This window comes from Ziziphus jujuba, chromosome 5, assembly GCF_031755915.1.
Source record: "Ziziphus jujuba cultivar Dongzao chromosome 5, ASM3175591v1".
Classification (NCBI taxonomy): domain Eukaryota; kingdom Viridiplantae; phylum Streptophyta; class Magnoliopsida; order Rosales; family Rhamnaceae; genus Ziziphus; species Ziziphus jujuba.
In genome coordinates, this window is record NC_083383.1 from 28660286 (window position 1) to 28674111 (window position 13826).

At 32.2% G+C, this 13826-nt stretch overlaps 2 protein-coding genes across 6 annotated transcripts; both read right to left on the bottom strand.

Annotated features, from left to right (window-relative positions):
* Nucleotide 1: 1 nt before the first annotated feature.
* On the bottom strand, nucleotides 2-5711 carry LOC107421587 (FHA domain-containing protein PS1). 4 transcript variants are annotated; one of them, XM_048476385.2, is made up of 10 exons: nucleotides 5183-5710; nucleotides 4839-5065; nucleotides 4540-4704; nucleotides 4330-4416; nucleotides 4160-4207; nucleotides 3975-4022; nucleotides 1265-3856; nucleotides 1021-1159; nucleotides 538-917; nucleotides 2-454 (listed from the first exon to the last, which is right to left on the bottom strand). In XM_048476385.2, exons 1-10 carry the CDS (start codon nucleotides 5490-5492, stop codon nucleotides 212-214), a joined length of 4239 nt encoding a protein of 1412 aa, XP_048332342.2. In that variant the 5' UTR covers nucleotides 5493-5710; the 3' UTR covers nucleotides 2-211. The 4 variants fall into 4 exon arrangements, with proteins under 4 accessions (XP_048332342.2, XP_060673699.1, XP_060673700.1 ...); XM_060817716.1 differs by having other exon boundaries at nucleotides 4785-5065; XM_060817717.1 differs by lacking the exon at nucleotides 4160-4207 and having other exon boundaries at nucleotides 4785-5065; nucleotides 5183-5711.
* Nucleotides 5712-6374: 663 nt separating this feature from the next.
* Nucleotides 6375-9190, bottom strand: LOC107421593 (uncharacterized). Of its 2 annotated transcripts, none has more exons than XM_016030862.4 (5): nucleotides 9034-9190; nucleotides 8530-8678; nucleotides 8281-8386; nucleotides 6890-7038; nucleotides 6375-6748 (listed from the first exon to the last, which is right to left on the bottom strand). In XM_016030862.4, exons 2-5 carry the CDS (start codon nucleotides 8668-8670, stop codon nucleotides 6653-6655), a joined length of 492 nt encoding a protein of 163 aa, XP_015886348.3. In that variant the 5' UTR covers nucleotides 8671-8678; nucleotides 9034-9190; the 3' UTR covers nucleotides 6375-6652. The 2 variants fall into 2 exon arrangements, with proteins under 2 accessions (XP_015886348.3, XP_048332545.2); XM_048476588.2 differs by having other exon boundaries at nucleotides 8530-8915; nucleotides 9034-9183.
* Nucleotides 9191-13826: the final 4636 nt, after the last annotated feature.

The window sequence follows — 13826 nt, forward strand, 5'->3', positions numbered from 1 at the left end:
ATGATAGAACCCTATTTAATGCATAATGCAGCCATAAACTGTACGCTCAACTATTCCATATATACAAGAAATTTGTCCATAAAAAGTTGAGTTTAGCAAACACCACAACCAGGGACTAAAATAATCCCCAAAAAACTCGACTGCAATCAACATTTGGAAGAAGAAAAAGAAAAGAAAGCGTATTGCCAGTTGCAATACAGACTAAATTGCTTTAGCTGATTGGAGTGAACTGCCTATAATGAGAATTGTGGAGCAGAATGAGCTTCAAACCCTTTGCATTTTCTCCCTTGGATGAATTCTTCAATGGACAACGATTATACTTCTCCCTCAATATTATGTCATCCAAGTAAGACCACGTTAGCCCTCTAGGAGAGCTGTCAGTCCACAAAAACCTCTCAGAAAAGGGGTTTACCAAACTCTCACGGAATTCTTTAACTGGCTCACAGATCAAACCCTGAAAAAGAAAAAAAGAAAAGCATTTATAACACAGCGAATGGTCTAAAGCCTGTGTTTAGAAAGACTGTCAAGATATCAAACCTCTGCCATGGCCTTGATCTTCAACAAGACATCGTCACTTAGAATGACAAGTTGTTTATCACTCTGTGTTTCCCTACATAGAAGAGCACAGTCAAGGATATGGTCTTCTGCGGTTGGTGAAACAATTTCCATTATACTTCTAAGGCTCAAAAGTGGCCTTGTCCCACAGGTAAAGCCATCACTCCCATCACTAAATGGAGACTGAGGGTAAGCTAAAGGGGTAGGAGCAGTAAGCCTTCTGTCTTCCTCAGAGCTCTGGACACTAACCCACCAATTTGTTTTTACCATACACTCTTCAATCCATTCTAACACCAAAGAAGCCTCTGTCTTCCTACTGAATAGTCTGCTGCGCTGCTTCAAACAATCCAGTTCCCGTAAAACTGGAAAACAATGCATCAAGTGTTGTCAGGATTGAATTTGAATCATGAATCACTCAATCAAGAATGCAAAAATGATATACGTAATACATTTGAAATTCATTACCCATTCTTGGAATGATTAAATGAGTTCCCTTAAGACCTTGTAAAAGCTCCAGGTACTTCCTCGACTTCTTGTCCAGAAGGGTAGCAGTGTCTACTACCATAATCCAGCCCCTCTTATTATTGTCTTGAACAGAATTGTTCTGGAAATGAACTTCAGTTACCGATTTATACTAATAAAGCTAGATATAAGTTTTGATAATGATCTGTTTTATTCAAATATAAACAATAGTTATTTGTCAACTTACAGAAAGTGGACTGCTGACTTTCTTCACCATAGTTTGAGTATAATTGACAGAAGCATTGCTTCTTGTTGCAGTTTTAGGACCCAAAGCTTCAGATATGGTCTTACTTGCAGAGTTCACAGACAGAGATTGAAATGGCACTCTTTCTGGTCTTCTTTTCTTCTTGACCATGGATCCTTGTTCAAGAAGCACTGGATTGCCAGAGGTAGGCTTTACAGATTTTCGTTCTTTGAGAATTCCTGTTGTTTGATTATTTTCGTCTGGAGACAGGTGCCCTTCTGGATGGACATTGGATCTTATAGTAATATTTGATGTGGATGATCTGCATGATTCGAAATGCTTCACTTCTTCTAGCTTACCCATCTTTTTCAAGGACTTCAATATCAGGGTATTTGGGGTGAAGTTCTCCTTGTCTGGAGTAAAGATCTCTTCTTCCTCTTCACTTAAACATGAGAAAAGTTCCTTTGAAATGGATTTGTCTTTTGTATCCTCCTCATTATGCCTTTCAACTTCAGCATGAACAACATCTTTTTTGGATTTTCTTCCACTCCGACCTGTTTGAATCTGAAGAACACTTGCAGGTTTACCCCTCCTTGACCAAATGCTTCCAAAGCTTGACATCTTATCTGATATCTCTGGGGAGCTTTTTTCTAATTGAGGCAGTTTTGTCTCAGAAACATGACATCGAGGGGTTTGGTTCTCTTTGTCATTTGTAATTTCCAAGAGATCTTCCTTAGATGGCAAAGATGACTTTGCAGATTCTGCCATGAATGGTGCAGAATACTCGACCAGGACATCCTTGTGTTCATGGTCTTCTACAAACACATTCTGGTCTTCATTCTTCTCAAGTCCTTTGGATGCTGGATGGTCTGCTTCACTGTAACATGTGGAATTAAGATTCACCATACAACTCAACTTCTCTACTTGAGGCACATGTGTTGCAGCAAAGAGAGATTGTAGGGTTTGGTTCTCTTCGTTATATGTAATATTTAAGAGATCTTCTTCAGATGGCAGAGATGAGTTTACATATTCTGTCATGAATGGTGCAGAATACTCGACCAGGACATCTTTCTGTTCATGGTCTTTCATAGATACATTCTGGTTTTCATTTGTTTCAAGTCCTTCAGATGCTGGATGATCTGCTTCATTGGAACAAGCAGAATAAAGATCCACCACAGAACTCAACTTTTCTACTTGAGGCAGACATGTCGCAGCAAAGAGAGATTGTGGGGTTTGGTTCTCTTTGTCATCTGTAAACTCCCAGAAAACTTCATCACCTGGCAGAGGTAAGTTTACAGATTCTGTCATAGATTGTGCAGAATACTCGATTGGGCCATCCTTGCCATGACCGTTCAGAGATACAATCTGGTCTTCATTTTCAAGTCCTTCAGAGGGATGATCTGCTACATTCAAAAATGCAGGGTTAAGATCAACCACAGAACTCAACTTTTGCTCTGGTGTCAAACTCTCTTGCTTTGCTTGATGAGATAGGGAATGTAAAGAATGGACAGGTTCTGGGATAAGATCTTCTATGCCAATTTCTTGACTTTTAGTCTGCCCAATGATTTCACCAAATGGATGGTTCAGAGCTACCATCTGGTCTTCATTTTCAAGTCCTTCAGATGCTGGATGTTCTGCTTCCTTCAAAAATACAGAATTAAGATTGACCACAGAACTCAACTTTTGCTCTGGTGTCAAATTCTCTTCCTTTCTTTGATGCGAGAGCAGATGTAAAGAACAGACAGGTTCTAGGGTAAGATTTTCTATGCCAACTTCTTGATTTCCAATCTCCCAACTGACTTCCCCAAATGGATGGTTCAGAGATACCATCTGGTCTTCATTTTCAAGTCCTTCAGATTCTGGATGGTCCGCTTCACTCTCTCGCTTTGCTTGATGAGATTGCGAAAGTAACAAACAGTCAGGTTCTGGAACAAGGCTTTCTATGCCAATTTCTTGATTTCCAGTCTCCCCAGTGACTTCCTCAGCTGGCAGAGATATTTTCTCTGACTTTGCATGGTCATCTAGGAATGGTATTTCATTCTCTATTTTGCCAGGTAATTCAGCAGTAAGATCTGCTTCCTCTTCCTCCTCTTTCTCTAGTCCTTTTGAAGAGAACTCTTCTACATCATTTTCTGGATTCTCACTCTCCAAGGTAATTCCCTCAACATGCAAAGGGAAGTTCAGCGGGTCATCTAGGAATGGTATTTCATTCTCTATTTTGCCAGGTGAATCAGCAGTAAGATCTGCTTCCGCTTCCTGCTCTTTCTCTAGTCCTTTTGAAGAGAACTCTTCTACATCATTCTCTGGATTCTCACTCCCCAAGGTAATTCCCTCAATATGCAAAGGGAAGTTCAGTGGTTCATCCCTTTGGCGTAAAATCTCGTTCTGTTCACAAAAATCTTTCAAAGGGCTTTCATAAAGTTCTTCATTTTCATCATAAAGTGTAAAAACTAAATTTTCAGGCATTGGAGGCGCTGATGGGGTCCTCTTAACAACTGATCCCAAATCCTCATCAAAAAACAAAGAATTTAGACCCTCTTCAATTGAATCCAGAGATTGAATTTCTTGACTTTCAGCCCCCAAAGAATTCTCACTCTGTACAGCTCCAAAAAAAAAATATATATATATATATATATAAAGGAAAGTAAAAATAATAATATTGACAAACATCTTAGAATTTATATTTCAACAGCTTTGATCATATAATCCTCACCTCAAATATTTCTTCTCCTTTTCTTTCAGACCCCAAAGAACGCTCACTCTATTCAAGTCAAATAAAAATCAAAAGGAAATTTTAGAAAACAAAAAAAAAAAAAAAAGAGTAAGAACAGTAACATTAACAAAACATCTTAGAGTTTACTTTTTAACAGCTTTAATCATGCAATATAACCCCCTCACCTCAAATATTTCTTCTCCATTTTTTTCAGCCCCCAAAGAATTCTCACTCTATAAAATTGAAACAGAAATACAAAAAGGAAATTATAAAAAAATAAAATAAAATAATTGCAATAATATTGACAAACATCTTAGAATCTACATTTCAACAGCTTTATTCATATAACACTCACCTCAAATAGTTCTTCTCTTTTTCTTTCCACCGCAAATGTATCTTTCTCTTCAACATATGTATTTTCAATTTGAAAAGATTTTTTATCCTATCACAATTTTCCCAAAATAAGAAAAGAAACAAAAAACAAAAAAAAAAAAAAAGCACAAATTATTTTGTGGGTATTCCCAAGATTCATTTGATTGTTATTTGCAGACAAAATAGAACTTACCTCGTAACCCTCCATGGCATTTTCATGTTCAGTCACTGCATTCTCCTCCAGATTCAATCCAGATATTGATCCCAAATTCTCATCAGAAAACAAAGAATTTATTTCCTCAACAATCGAATCCAGAGACTGAATTTCTTGACTTTCACCTCCTAAACAATTCTCACTCTGAACAAGAACCCAAACAAAATTAGCAAAGAAAGACAAAAAAAAAAAAAAGAATCCACATTTCAATGTAATTTCCTCACCTCCAATGTAATTTCCTCTTCAATGGGCAAAGATTTCTTCTCATCCTCGCATACCTCCATGGAATTTTCTTCTTCAGCAACTCCATTTCCTCCTTCTTTCTCTTCCGCCATTGCCACATCCATTGAAGCTAATGGGTTTTCGAAATGGTAAGCGCGACTCAAGGGAATCCAGTGAAGCCTATAGACCCTGGTGGAAGCACCAACTCTCAAAGTGTCTCCTTCCTTGAGTTGCACCCGAACCCTAGGCTCGATCCTCTCATCGCAAACCCATGTCCCATGAGCTGCCACCAAAACACCAAATCATTAAAAGAAACAACTAAATAAATAAATAATCCCCGAACAAGAAGAAAGAGTATCAAGAACCCCAAGAAATTAGAAAGAAAAAAAGAAAGACTTACTGGATCCTAAATCGAATACGCATAGGGTGTGTGAAGAAGGGTTAGAGCGAATGTGGAGGTGGGATCTGCTGATGCTGGGATGCGTCAGCATGATATGGGAATCGGGATGTCGTCCGACGGTCACGATTTCTTCGTTGTCTTGATTGGGAATCTGTGATGATGGTGGAGGAGGGTTAGGGTTTGAACATGGGGAATTGTTGTTGACGATGAAGATGTTCTTCAGAATAGCTCCGTTCTTGAGGACTGTGAAGACCGGTATTTTGGGCTCCTCTTCTTCGTATTTGAATCTGTATTCTTTGTTGGAAGCCATATTTGGTGGAAGATTTAGCTTTCTCTCTTTGCTTTGTGTTCTTACAGAGAGTGAGAATCCAATTTCAGAAGCAAAAGAATTAAGAGAGAGAGAGAGAGAGAGAGAGAGAGAGAGAGAGATCTCTTTCCTGGAAGAAAATTGTTTTTTGAGGTTTGGGATTTTAATTTCAAAAAAAGGCGACCGTTACGAAATTATTAACGGCTAGTGTGTGTGTGTGTGGGATTTTTTTTTTTTTTTTTTTTTCAGCAAATCGGTTGATGCACCATCTATTTGATTTTTACGAACGGCACATTATTTGAATTTTATTTTCTGAGTCCGCACAATTATCTATTTGATTTGATTGCTACAAATTAAAATTATAAAACACCAAGGGCAAAGAAAATTGAATGGCTAAGATTTTTTTTTTTTTAAGAAAAAAAAATTATATATATATATATATTCCAACTTTTACGATAGTTTTTATTTTCTTAATCTCTTGCGCAAATGGTATATGAAATTTTGATACTAGTAAAAATTAAAAATATAAAAAGAAAAAGAAAAAGGGTCTAAATTAACTAGTTTGTTCAAATCAATGTTTTTTTATGCTCAAAAACTTCATTGTCCAAGTAACAATTTCATACGCCTAGAAGACAAAAAAGTAAAAAGAATAATTTCCACTCCTTTGTCCCTCTTATTATTATTATTATTATTATTTTCCCAGTCATAGTTAAAGCATTCTTAGCATTAATTGATTATTTACCACAAGATTAAGCCACACAATGGGAACTCAACACATACTATTTTCTTTTTGGGGTGAGAAATCCTGTAGACTTGTATGGTCAATTCGGAGCTTTGCATCATGTTTAAGCCGTACTTTCATCACATCCATAAAAATCCACTTGGGAAGCAACAGCAAAACCAATTACATTCATGGAAAAATTGTCCTACAAAACTGTACTTTATGGATTGAATGTCATAAGAAATAAATCATAAAAACAAAATGGTATAAAGGATCATGCAAATTGCTTACTTTCTAATTTACACCATTTAAAACTTGTAAGGGGCAAAACATCTCCATTATAGGCATCTCACATTTCAACCAAAAAAAAACATCCCCCAGATTTAAGAAGAAAACAAAACCCATCTTGATTAATTGTTCTGCAGTGTAGGCATGAGAAAAACTAATCCTGCTTATTACGTGCAAGCCTGGCGCGATGTCTAAGCTCAGCTTTCTTCCACCTCACAATAAGGTAGCATAGCGAAAAGAGTGTGTTTATCTGCAAAAGAAAATACAGGGTTTTCTCCCATTTCAGTGGTAAGTGAAATATATATATATTCGACGTAAAAGAAACTACTGGAAAAGAAAGATGCCGACAACAAATAGGGAAACAAATAATTAGGAAATTGCTGACACTGACCAAAATTATGATGGCAATGACGAGGAGAGGCCCAGACCAGAGTACTGAAAGAAAAAGTCCATTGGGATCAAAATAATTCTGGCTGGCGAAGCTCTTCCAGTTCTCACTGAGTAGTCGATTCAGCCTCTCAGCAAAATATACACCACCCACTGCAGAAAATGGCCTCCCAGATAAGATAGTCGATCAAAAAAGCATTTGGACAATAAGCATCAAGTTGTGGGCAAAATGTGTGTGCATGTATGAGTTCAAGCATAGTGTTTTATAGTCAGCGATAAGAGTGTCCAAATATCTGCATGTACAAGCATAGCTCCACAAAAACTGAGTCAGAAGTTCTATGTTCTCTTTCAAGAATGTTAAAAATGTTTAGGGCACCTTGACCACCTGGTAGATGAGATAGTCCCAGTCCAGTATTTGAAGATCCACTAGGCAGTACAAAATAATTTCAGCCAGCAACATTGCCCCAACACCCATCTAAATGTGGAGCTATGGAAGGTTTACAGGTTTTCAGTTTTAAGTAGCCAAGCAGCTAACTCAACAAAATTATCTTCTAGTTTTAAGGCGTAATAATACAATCAAAATGTTTTTAACAAGTCTTCAAAAAAGAAGCAAAATGAAAAAAAAAAAAAAAAATGAAACATGCCGAGATAGGTTACTACTTTTAATACCATCACTAATTCAAATCAATCAAATGTGGTAATACCACATTATTGGTTATTAGATATTGGAATAGGTTCTTCCTCAATGTGTTGCAATCATTGCAATCTGTAATATCAAAGTCTATTACATGATATGAGAAGCTACAAACAGAACACTTAATGGTCAAATGGAGACCAAAGAGCTAACTAAATCATGGGGCGTCTACACCTAGAAACAGAGTCATCTGACCTGCTGCACTTAAATAAAGTGCACTAGATTCTATGGTCCGCATATTGGTTACCGATTCTCAGCCATGGTTAAAGTCCATTCCAGTGATGGCAACATAAATTGACAATCCTTTCAATATTTGCACTCATTAACATAATGCATCAATAATCTATGCAACAGTAAATTGTAACTATTGTATCATTGGCCAATATAAAAACTAAACGAATTTGTGCTATTCAAACCAGATCTAAAATGATATTGTAATCTGGACTGTATCTCTATGTGTACTGGTGCAAGTTATCAAGTTAACATCGGAATTAAATTTGAACAAAGAAAAATAAGCAGCCGACCTCTGATCTCAACTAAAATTGAAAGAGGGAAAAAGCAGGAACTATTTACATTACGGTATAGAAAATTCCCAGTTTAGAAATTCTTAAGAAAAAGATGAAGACAAACTTGACCCAAGAAAGAAAAAAGGGAAAATCAAAATATAGACGCAAAGAATAAGGAAGCAATAGCATACTTACAAGCCAGAAAGAACAAACACATTTGGAAGTTGATATTCTTCCTTGAACTAAAAGTTATAAGCAACAAAACTACATAGAACCCCATTAGGCCGATTAACCAAGGTTCCTGCAAAAACCCCAAAATAATGCATCAGAAATTCAACATGAAAATGCAAAGCAAAGGATAGAAAAATTGGGAAGTTTCTTTTTCGATTCTCACACTTTCTCAGCAACCAAACAGAGAAAAGAGAAAAGAGACAAGAAGCATACCGTCCAATCAATTGCGTGGAAGAACCCCATAAAGTTTTCATACGCAGGCCTTAGACCAGAGCGAAGTTCGTCAGAGAATTTCTGGACAAGATCTGCCATTTGGTTCAAATGGTCATCCATAGCCGACCTCAGCTCCTCCATTGCTTTCTCTTCAGAAAAAAGAACACAAAAAAAAAAAAAAAAATTCAAATACCCAGATCCCAAAAACCACTCACTCTCAATCTACAAAGTGGTCAAACAAGTTCAAATCCAAATTGAGCTCGGACCCAGAATTTTATAGAAACTGGGAATTCCAGGTCGGCTCCAAATTCCCTTAAAAAAAAAAAAAAGGAAAAAAAAAGAAAAGAAAACGGTCTCCTTTCTTTACAATTTTTCTTCTCTATTCCCTACAACAACAAATCGCAAATCTCAAATATCTAATCAAAGTTCAAAAAAATTAAATAAAAAAAAATCTTTTATAGATCTGAACCGGTAAAAAACATCACCAAAAAGCTTTATACATACAGAAAATGGCGGGCTATTCACTTCTTCTTGTTCCTGAAACTAAAATGGAGGTTTTTCGAACAAGCTTTCAAATTAAGAAGAAAGAGGACCAGAAAAGTGTAGAATTCTATACGGGTCTGGCACGTTGGGTCATAGGTCTCAAACCCATGTTTTGGCTTCTCCTGGGCTTTGGTAGAAAATGGTGCCTTTACGTTGTTCCTTTGAGTGGGCTTTTAGGTTATTTTCCTAAAATTCATATAAAGAATCTAACTACACGACAACACAAACTTAATACACCCCATTTTTACATCAGCTAATCCAAGTAAACCAACAGATAGATAAATCTAACTACAGGACCAAACGAACTTAATACACAACATTTTACATTAATTAATTTAAGCCCTGGTTTAAAATATTATTAATAGTTTTTTTTATTTTTTAATTGTCTTCCAATGATTAGGCAAAATAAAATTTAGTTTTCAAGTAGAAACGGATATATTTCCATAATATTCATCAAAATTTTCAATATATCTCCATAAGTTTCATGGACATTTACATCATAATATGTATATCAAATCTTTTATAATTTGGTTAAAAAATTCATAAGTTACATAAAATTTTTTATAGATTTTTATGAAATTTATATTTTTTGTTAAATTTTTTATAAATATTATTAATGTATAATAAAACTTTTTGCCAAATTAATATTATTGATAGTTTTTTTTATCTTTTAATTGTCTTTCAATAATTATGCAAATGAAAATAAAAAAATTCATATTTTACAAATAATATCTAAAATTAAATTAGACAAGTCTATTAATCATATGCTCTAAAATTATATTAGAGAAATTAGTATCGCAAGTTACAAGGTAAAAAATTCATATTTTACAAATAATATCTGAAATTAAATTAGACAAGTCTACCAATCATATGCTCTAAAATTATATTAGAAAAATTAGTATCACAAGTTACAAGTTTACCTATCTATTATTATTATTTTTTTTACAATAACTGCAAATCAAGATTTAAAATTTTAGTATCGATGGTATGTTAACAATTACATGCCAAATTATAAAAGAGATACATATTTTTAATAATTATTTTTAACATTTCATATTTTAAAATAAAAATGAAAAAGATACAGACAATTCCCAATCATCCAACAGTTTTTTATAGTATTGAAATAAAATTTATAAAATATAATATAATTATAATAATTATTTCATATATTTTAGTTAATAAATAATTTTATTAAATATATATTTTTTTACATTTTTTTATTAGTAATAGTATATTTTTAACTATCAACATTTATTATAGATTAACTGATTAAAAAAGTTATAATATCCATTTAATATTTTTATAATTTTAATAGTCATTTTTATAATTAATTAAATAAATAAATTAATCATAAAATTTCAATAAAAATTTTTATTTTGTTAAATATATTTCTATCAATTTTCATTAACTTTTATCTATATTTAATAATTTTGAAAACTTTTATAATTATTTTTATAATGTAAATTTTTAAGATTTTCATTGATACGTCCATATCAAATTTTGAATATGATGTAAACAAATTAATTGATTTATAGTGCTCCATAGATATTTTAATCATCAAATTAAATCAAATCAAAATAATTTGCTTAATAATAGATGCATTATTTATGTGGGGCAGAAAGATATACATAGATATAAATGAAGAACCTCGAGCAGATTAAATAAATGAAGAACCTCGAGCAGATAAAATTCCAAAAATGGGACTGAAAAGACAAATCTGGTGATCACAAGTAAGAAATCAAAATATCACAATGAGTTGACTATCAATCTATCAGCACATGGCCACGCTTAACAAAATAATACCACACATCACTTTCTATGTGCCATTTGGCACAAATTTGATCATGTAAGCTTTTTTTTTTTTTTTTTTTTTTTTGGGTGAATATCATGTAAGCTGGTTTATAACCGTGTATTCTCCTGTAATTAATTATTGATATTATATGTGGGAGTTTCAAAAAAAATATATATATATTTAACTGAATAAAGATTTTATAATGAGCGCATCTGTATGCTTTTACGGTGTATAAAAATTTGAAAAGAGATCGTTACTATTATTTGTATTCGTATAATAATATTAATAATAAATTTTTTAAAAAAATTATCATATTTATAAACATTTTGCATAATAAAAATATTCGAACATTTGTATTATAAATAAACTTCTTAACTGAAAATACTAACCCGCATATATATATATATATATATACACACACACAGATACATACCTTAAAATAAATACAAAAAGATATTATCATCATTATTTTTTAATTTATATTTGTAAGTTAAGACAAGCTATTTATATATATATATATAAAATTTCCACAACATAATCACTTGCTATTTGCTAATTAGCATTAGAAAATGATTATATAACTTACTGATTGTTGTTAAAATATTAATTATTGCATAACAATTGCATGAAATAGTTTTTTCTAGATTACATATAATTTGGTCATATATTTATTTTTCTTGGACATAATTAATCTAAATTATGTTGCTTTCGATGAATAGAAAAGAGAAGAAATAAAAACAAGAAACCGATTGAGAGAATCTAGTCGCTACTATTTGCTAGGATAGAAGAATATTAGAAGCAATTAATGAAAGAGAATTGATTATGGTGCTCAAAATATTATACACTTTTTGGTAGGCCTCTGTATATTCGATTTCTGCTTAGTGTTCTTTTTTTTGGCTACGTTTGTATACATATAAATATATAATCTGATATCTGCTGCATTTTTCTTATATTAATTGGCACATCAATGTTTTGATAACATGGGGGTTGCTGATCAATATGTATACAAATATATTATCAGAAACCTTAATTAATTTTGCATACATATATATATATATATATTTAACTAAATATTGTCTGTATAAATTGTTTATTATTATTGACATGTCCTAAATGATGAGGGGACAGACAAGTACAGATACTTTTTGTTTTTTGTTTTTTCTTTTTAATAAGTACAGATACCTATTAACCCTATTGTTTATTGGAAAAATAAAATTATGAACCTTACATCAATCCAAGCTCACCCATATGAATAGCAAACTATATAAAATTTATAATAAATATTATATATATATGATTCTGTTCATGATCATCTTGATAAGTACCACGTTGCACTTCTGTTAGAATAGTTAAATTTTATATAGTCGGCCATCAATTTTGGTGACAATAGTTGGAGGGTACGTGTCCAATTCCTCAAGTTTCAAGGCAGTACTATTAATTGGGGTTGACTAATAATACTTAAGCAGATTCATAGAAATTCAACTAAAAAAAAAAAAAAAGAAAAAAAAAAGTAGATTCATAGAAAAATGGTTTTTCGTTTTCTTATAGTTCTTAATTTGGAGGTTCATAATCAACGGTAAAGTAAAGAAGTTAAGCTTTAGTCTTTTAGGCATATTTATTACCTTAATTAAATCCAAGTATCACATCTTTGTTGCGCAGCAGCTTGCCACACACATAATTGACCATTAATTAAAAAGAAAAAAAAAATCATCTAGAACAATATATATGGTGACTACATATAGTGATCTTATAATTATTTAAGCTTTATTTTCTTTTATAAATCATCTTTTGAAAGATCATTAATTTGTTCAATTCAAACTGTTTCTGTAAGGGTTAGTCTTTATCAACATTTATATTCAAAATATGTATTTATTAAGTACCCTAATTCTATCTATTACACTCGGTCTAAATTGATTGCAAATGTTGACAATAAATTTGTCATCCAAAGAAGAAAATATATAAAAGCATTTTCTTTTCAGAAATTAATAAGAATATATATAGTTGGAGAAATTTCTGGACGGTGCTCTCTAAATTAAATATGGAATCTAGAAAGTTGTTACCATTAAGCAAGTGAAATGACTCATATATTGGATATGTAATGTCTGGATGCAAAATCAACTCATTTTTCTTGTTTAATTTAATTTCTTCGTGATTTTTCTTTTTCTTCCAAACAAATTTAAGTCGCCAAATACAAAAAGCAAAAGCACAAAAATACAAATCAAAACAAATGACCGAAAAGAACAAGAAAGCAGATCAGTACTAAAATATAAATAGGAAGTTTCGAGGCAATTTCATTTTTTATTTTATTTTATTATTATTATTATTTTTTGTTTTGGGGATAAATATATAGTTGGTAGAAAAGGCATGAAAATTTTGGATATAATACACCTGCCCTAAGGTATTATATGTTTTATAATTGACTCCCAAATTTCAAAAATTGTTACATTGGCCATTGAATTATTTTTTTTTAATGATTTTACTTTAATTTTTTTAGTTTTTCTAATAAAGTTTTTCCAAAATTAGACATAAAACAGAAATACTACTTCAAAATGAAATGAAATAAAGTAAAATAGTCTTTTAGTAAAGTTATATTAATTATAATTAATTTTATAAAATTTATATGTTGAAAATTCATAATTGAACAAAAAAGAGACAAAACAACAGCTCAAAAGTCAAATTGGTATTTTTTGTATTTTTCAGTTTGAAAAGTAAAATATAAAATACGTGATAGTTTAAAAGAGGGTAAGTCTATTGAACCCAAAAACTTAATATAATCGTTTTGCATGTGAAGGGACATTTTTGAGGTTGATATTCACCAAAAAGAAATGAAGAATCATGTTCACGTGGGATATGGCACATTTTATTGGATACAATATGACACCTATCCATTGGCTTTGATAGATGCTGAAAATCCTCCGTTTCACCAAATTTCTTGGAAATATTGATTTTCGATTTTGGTACG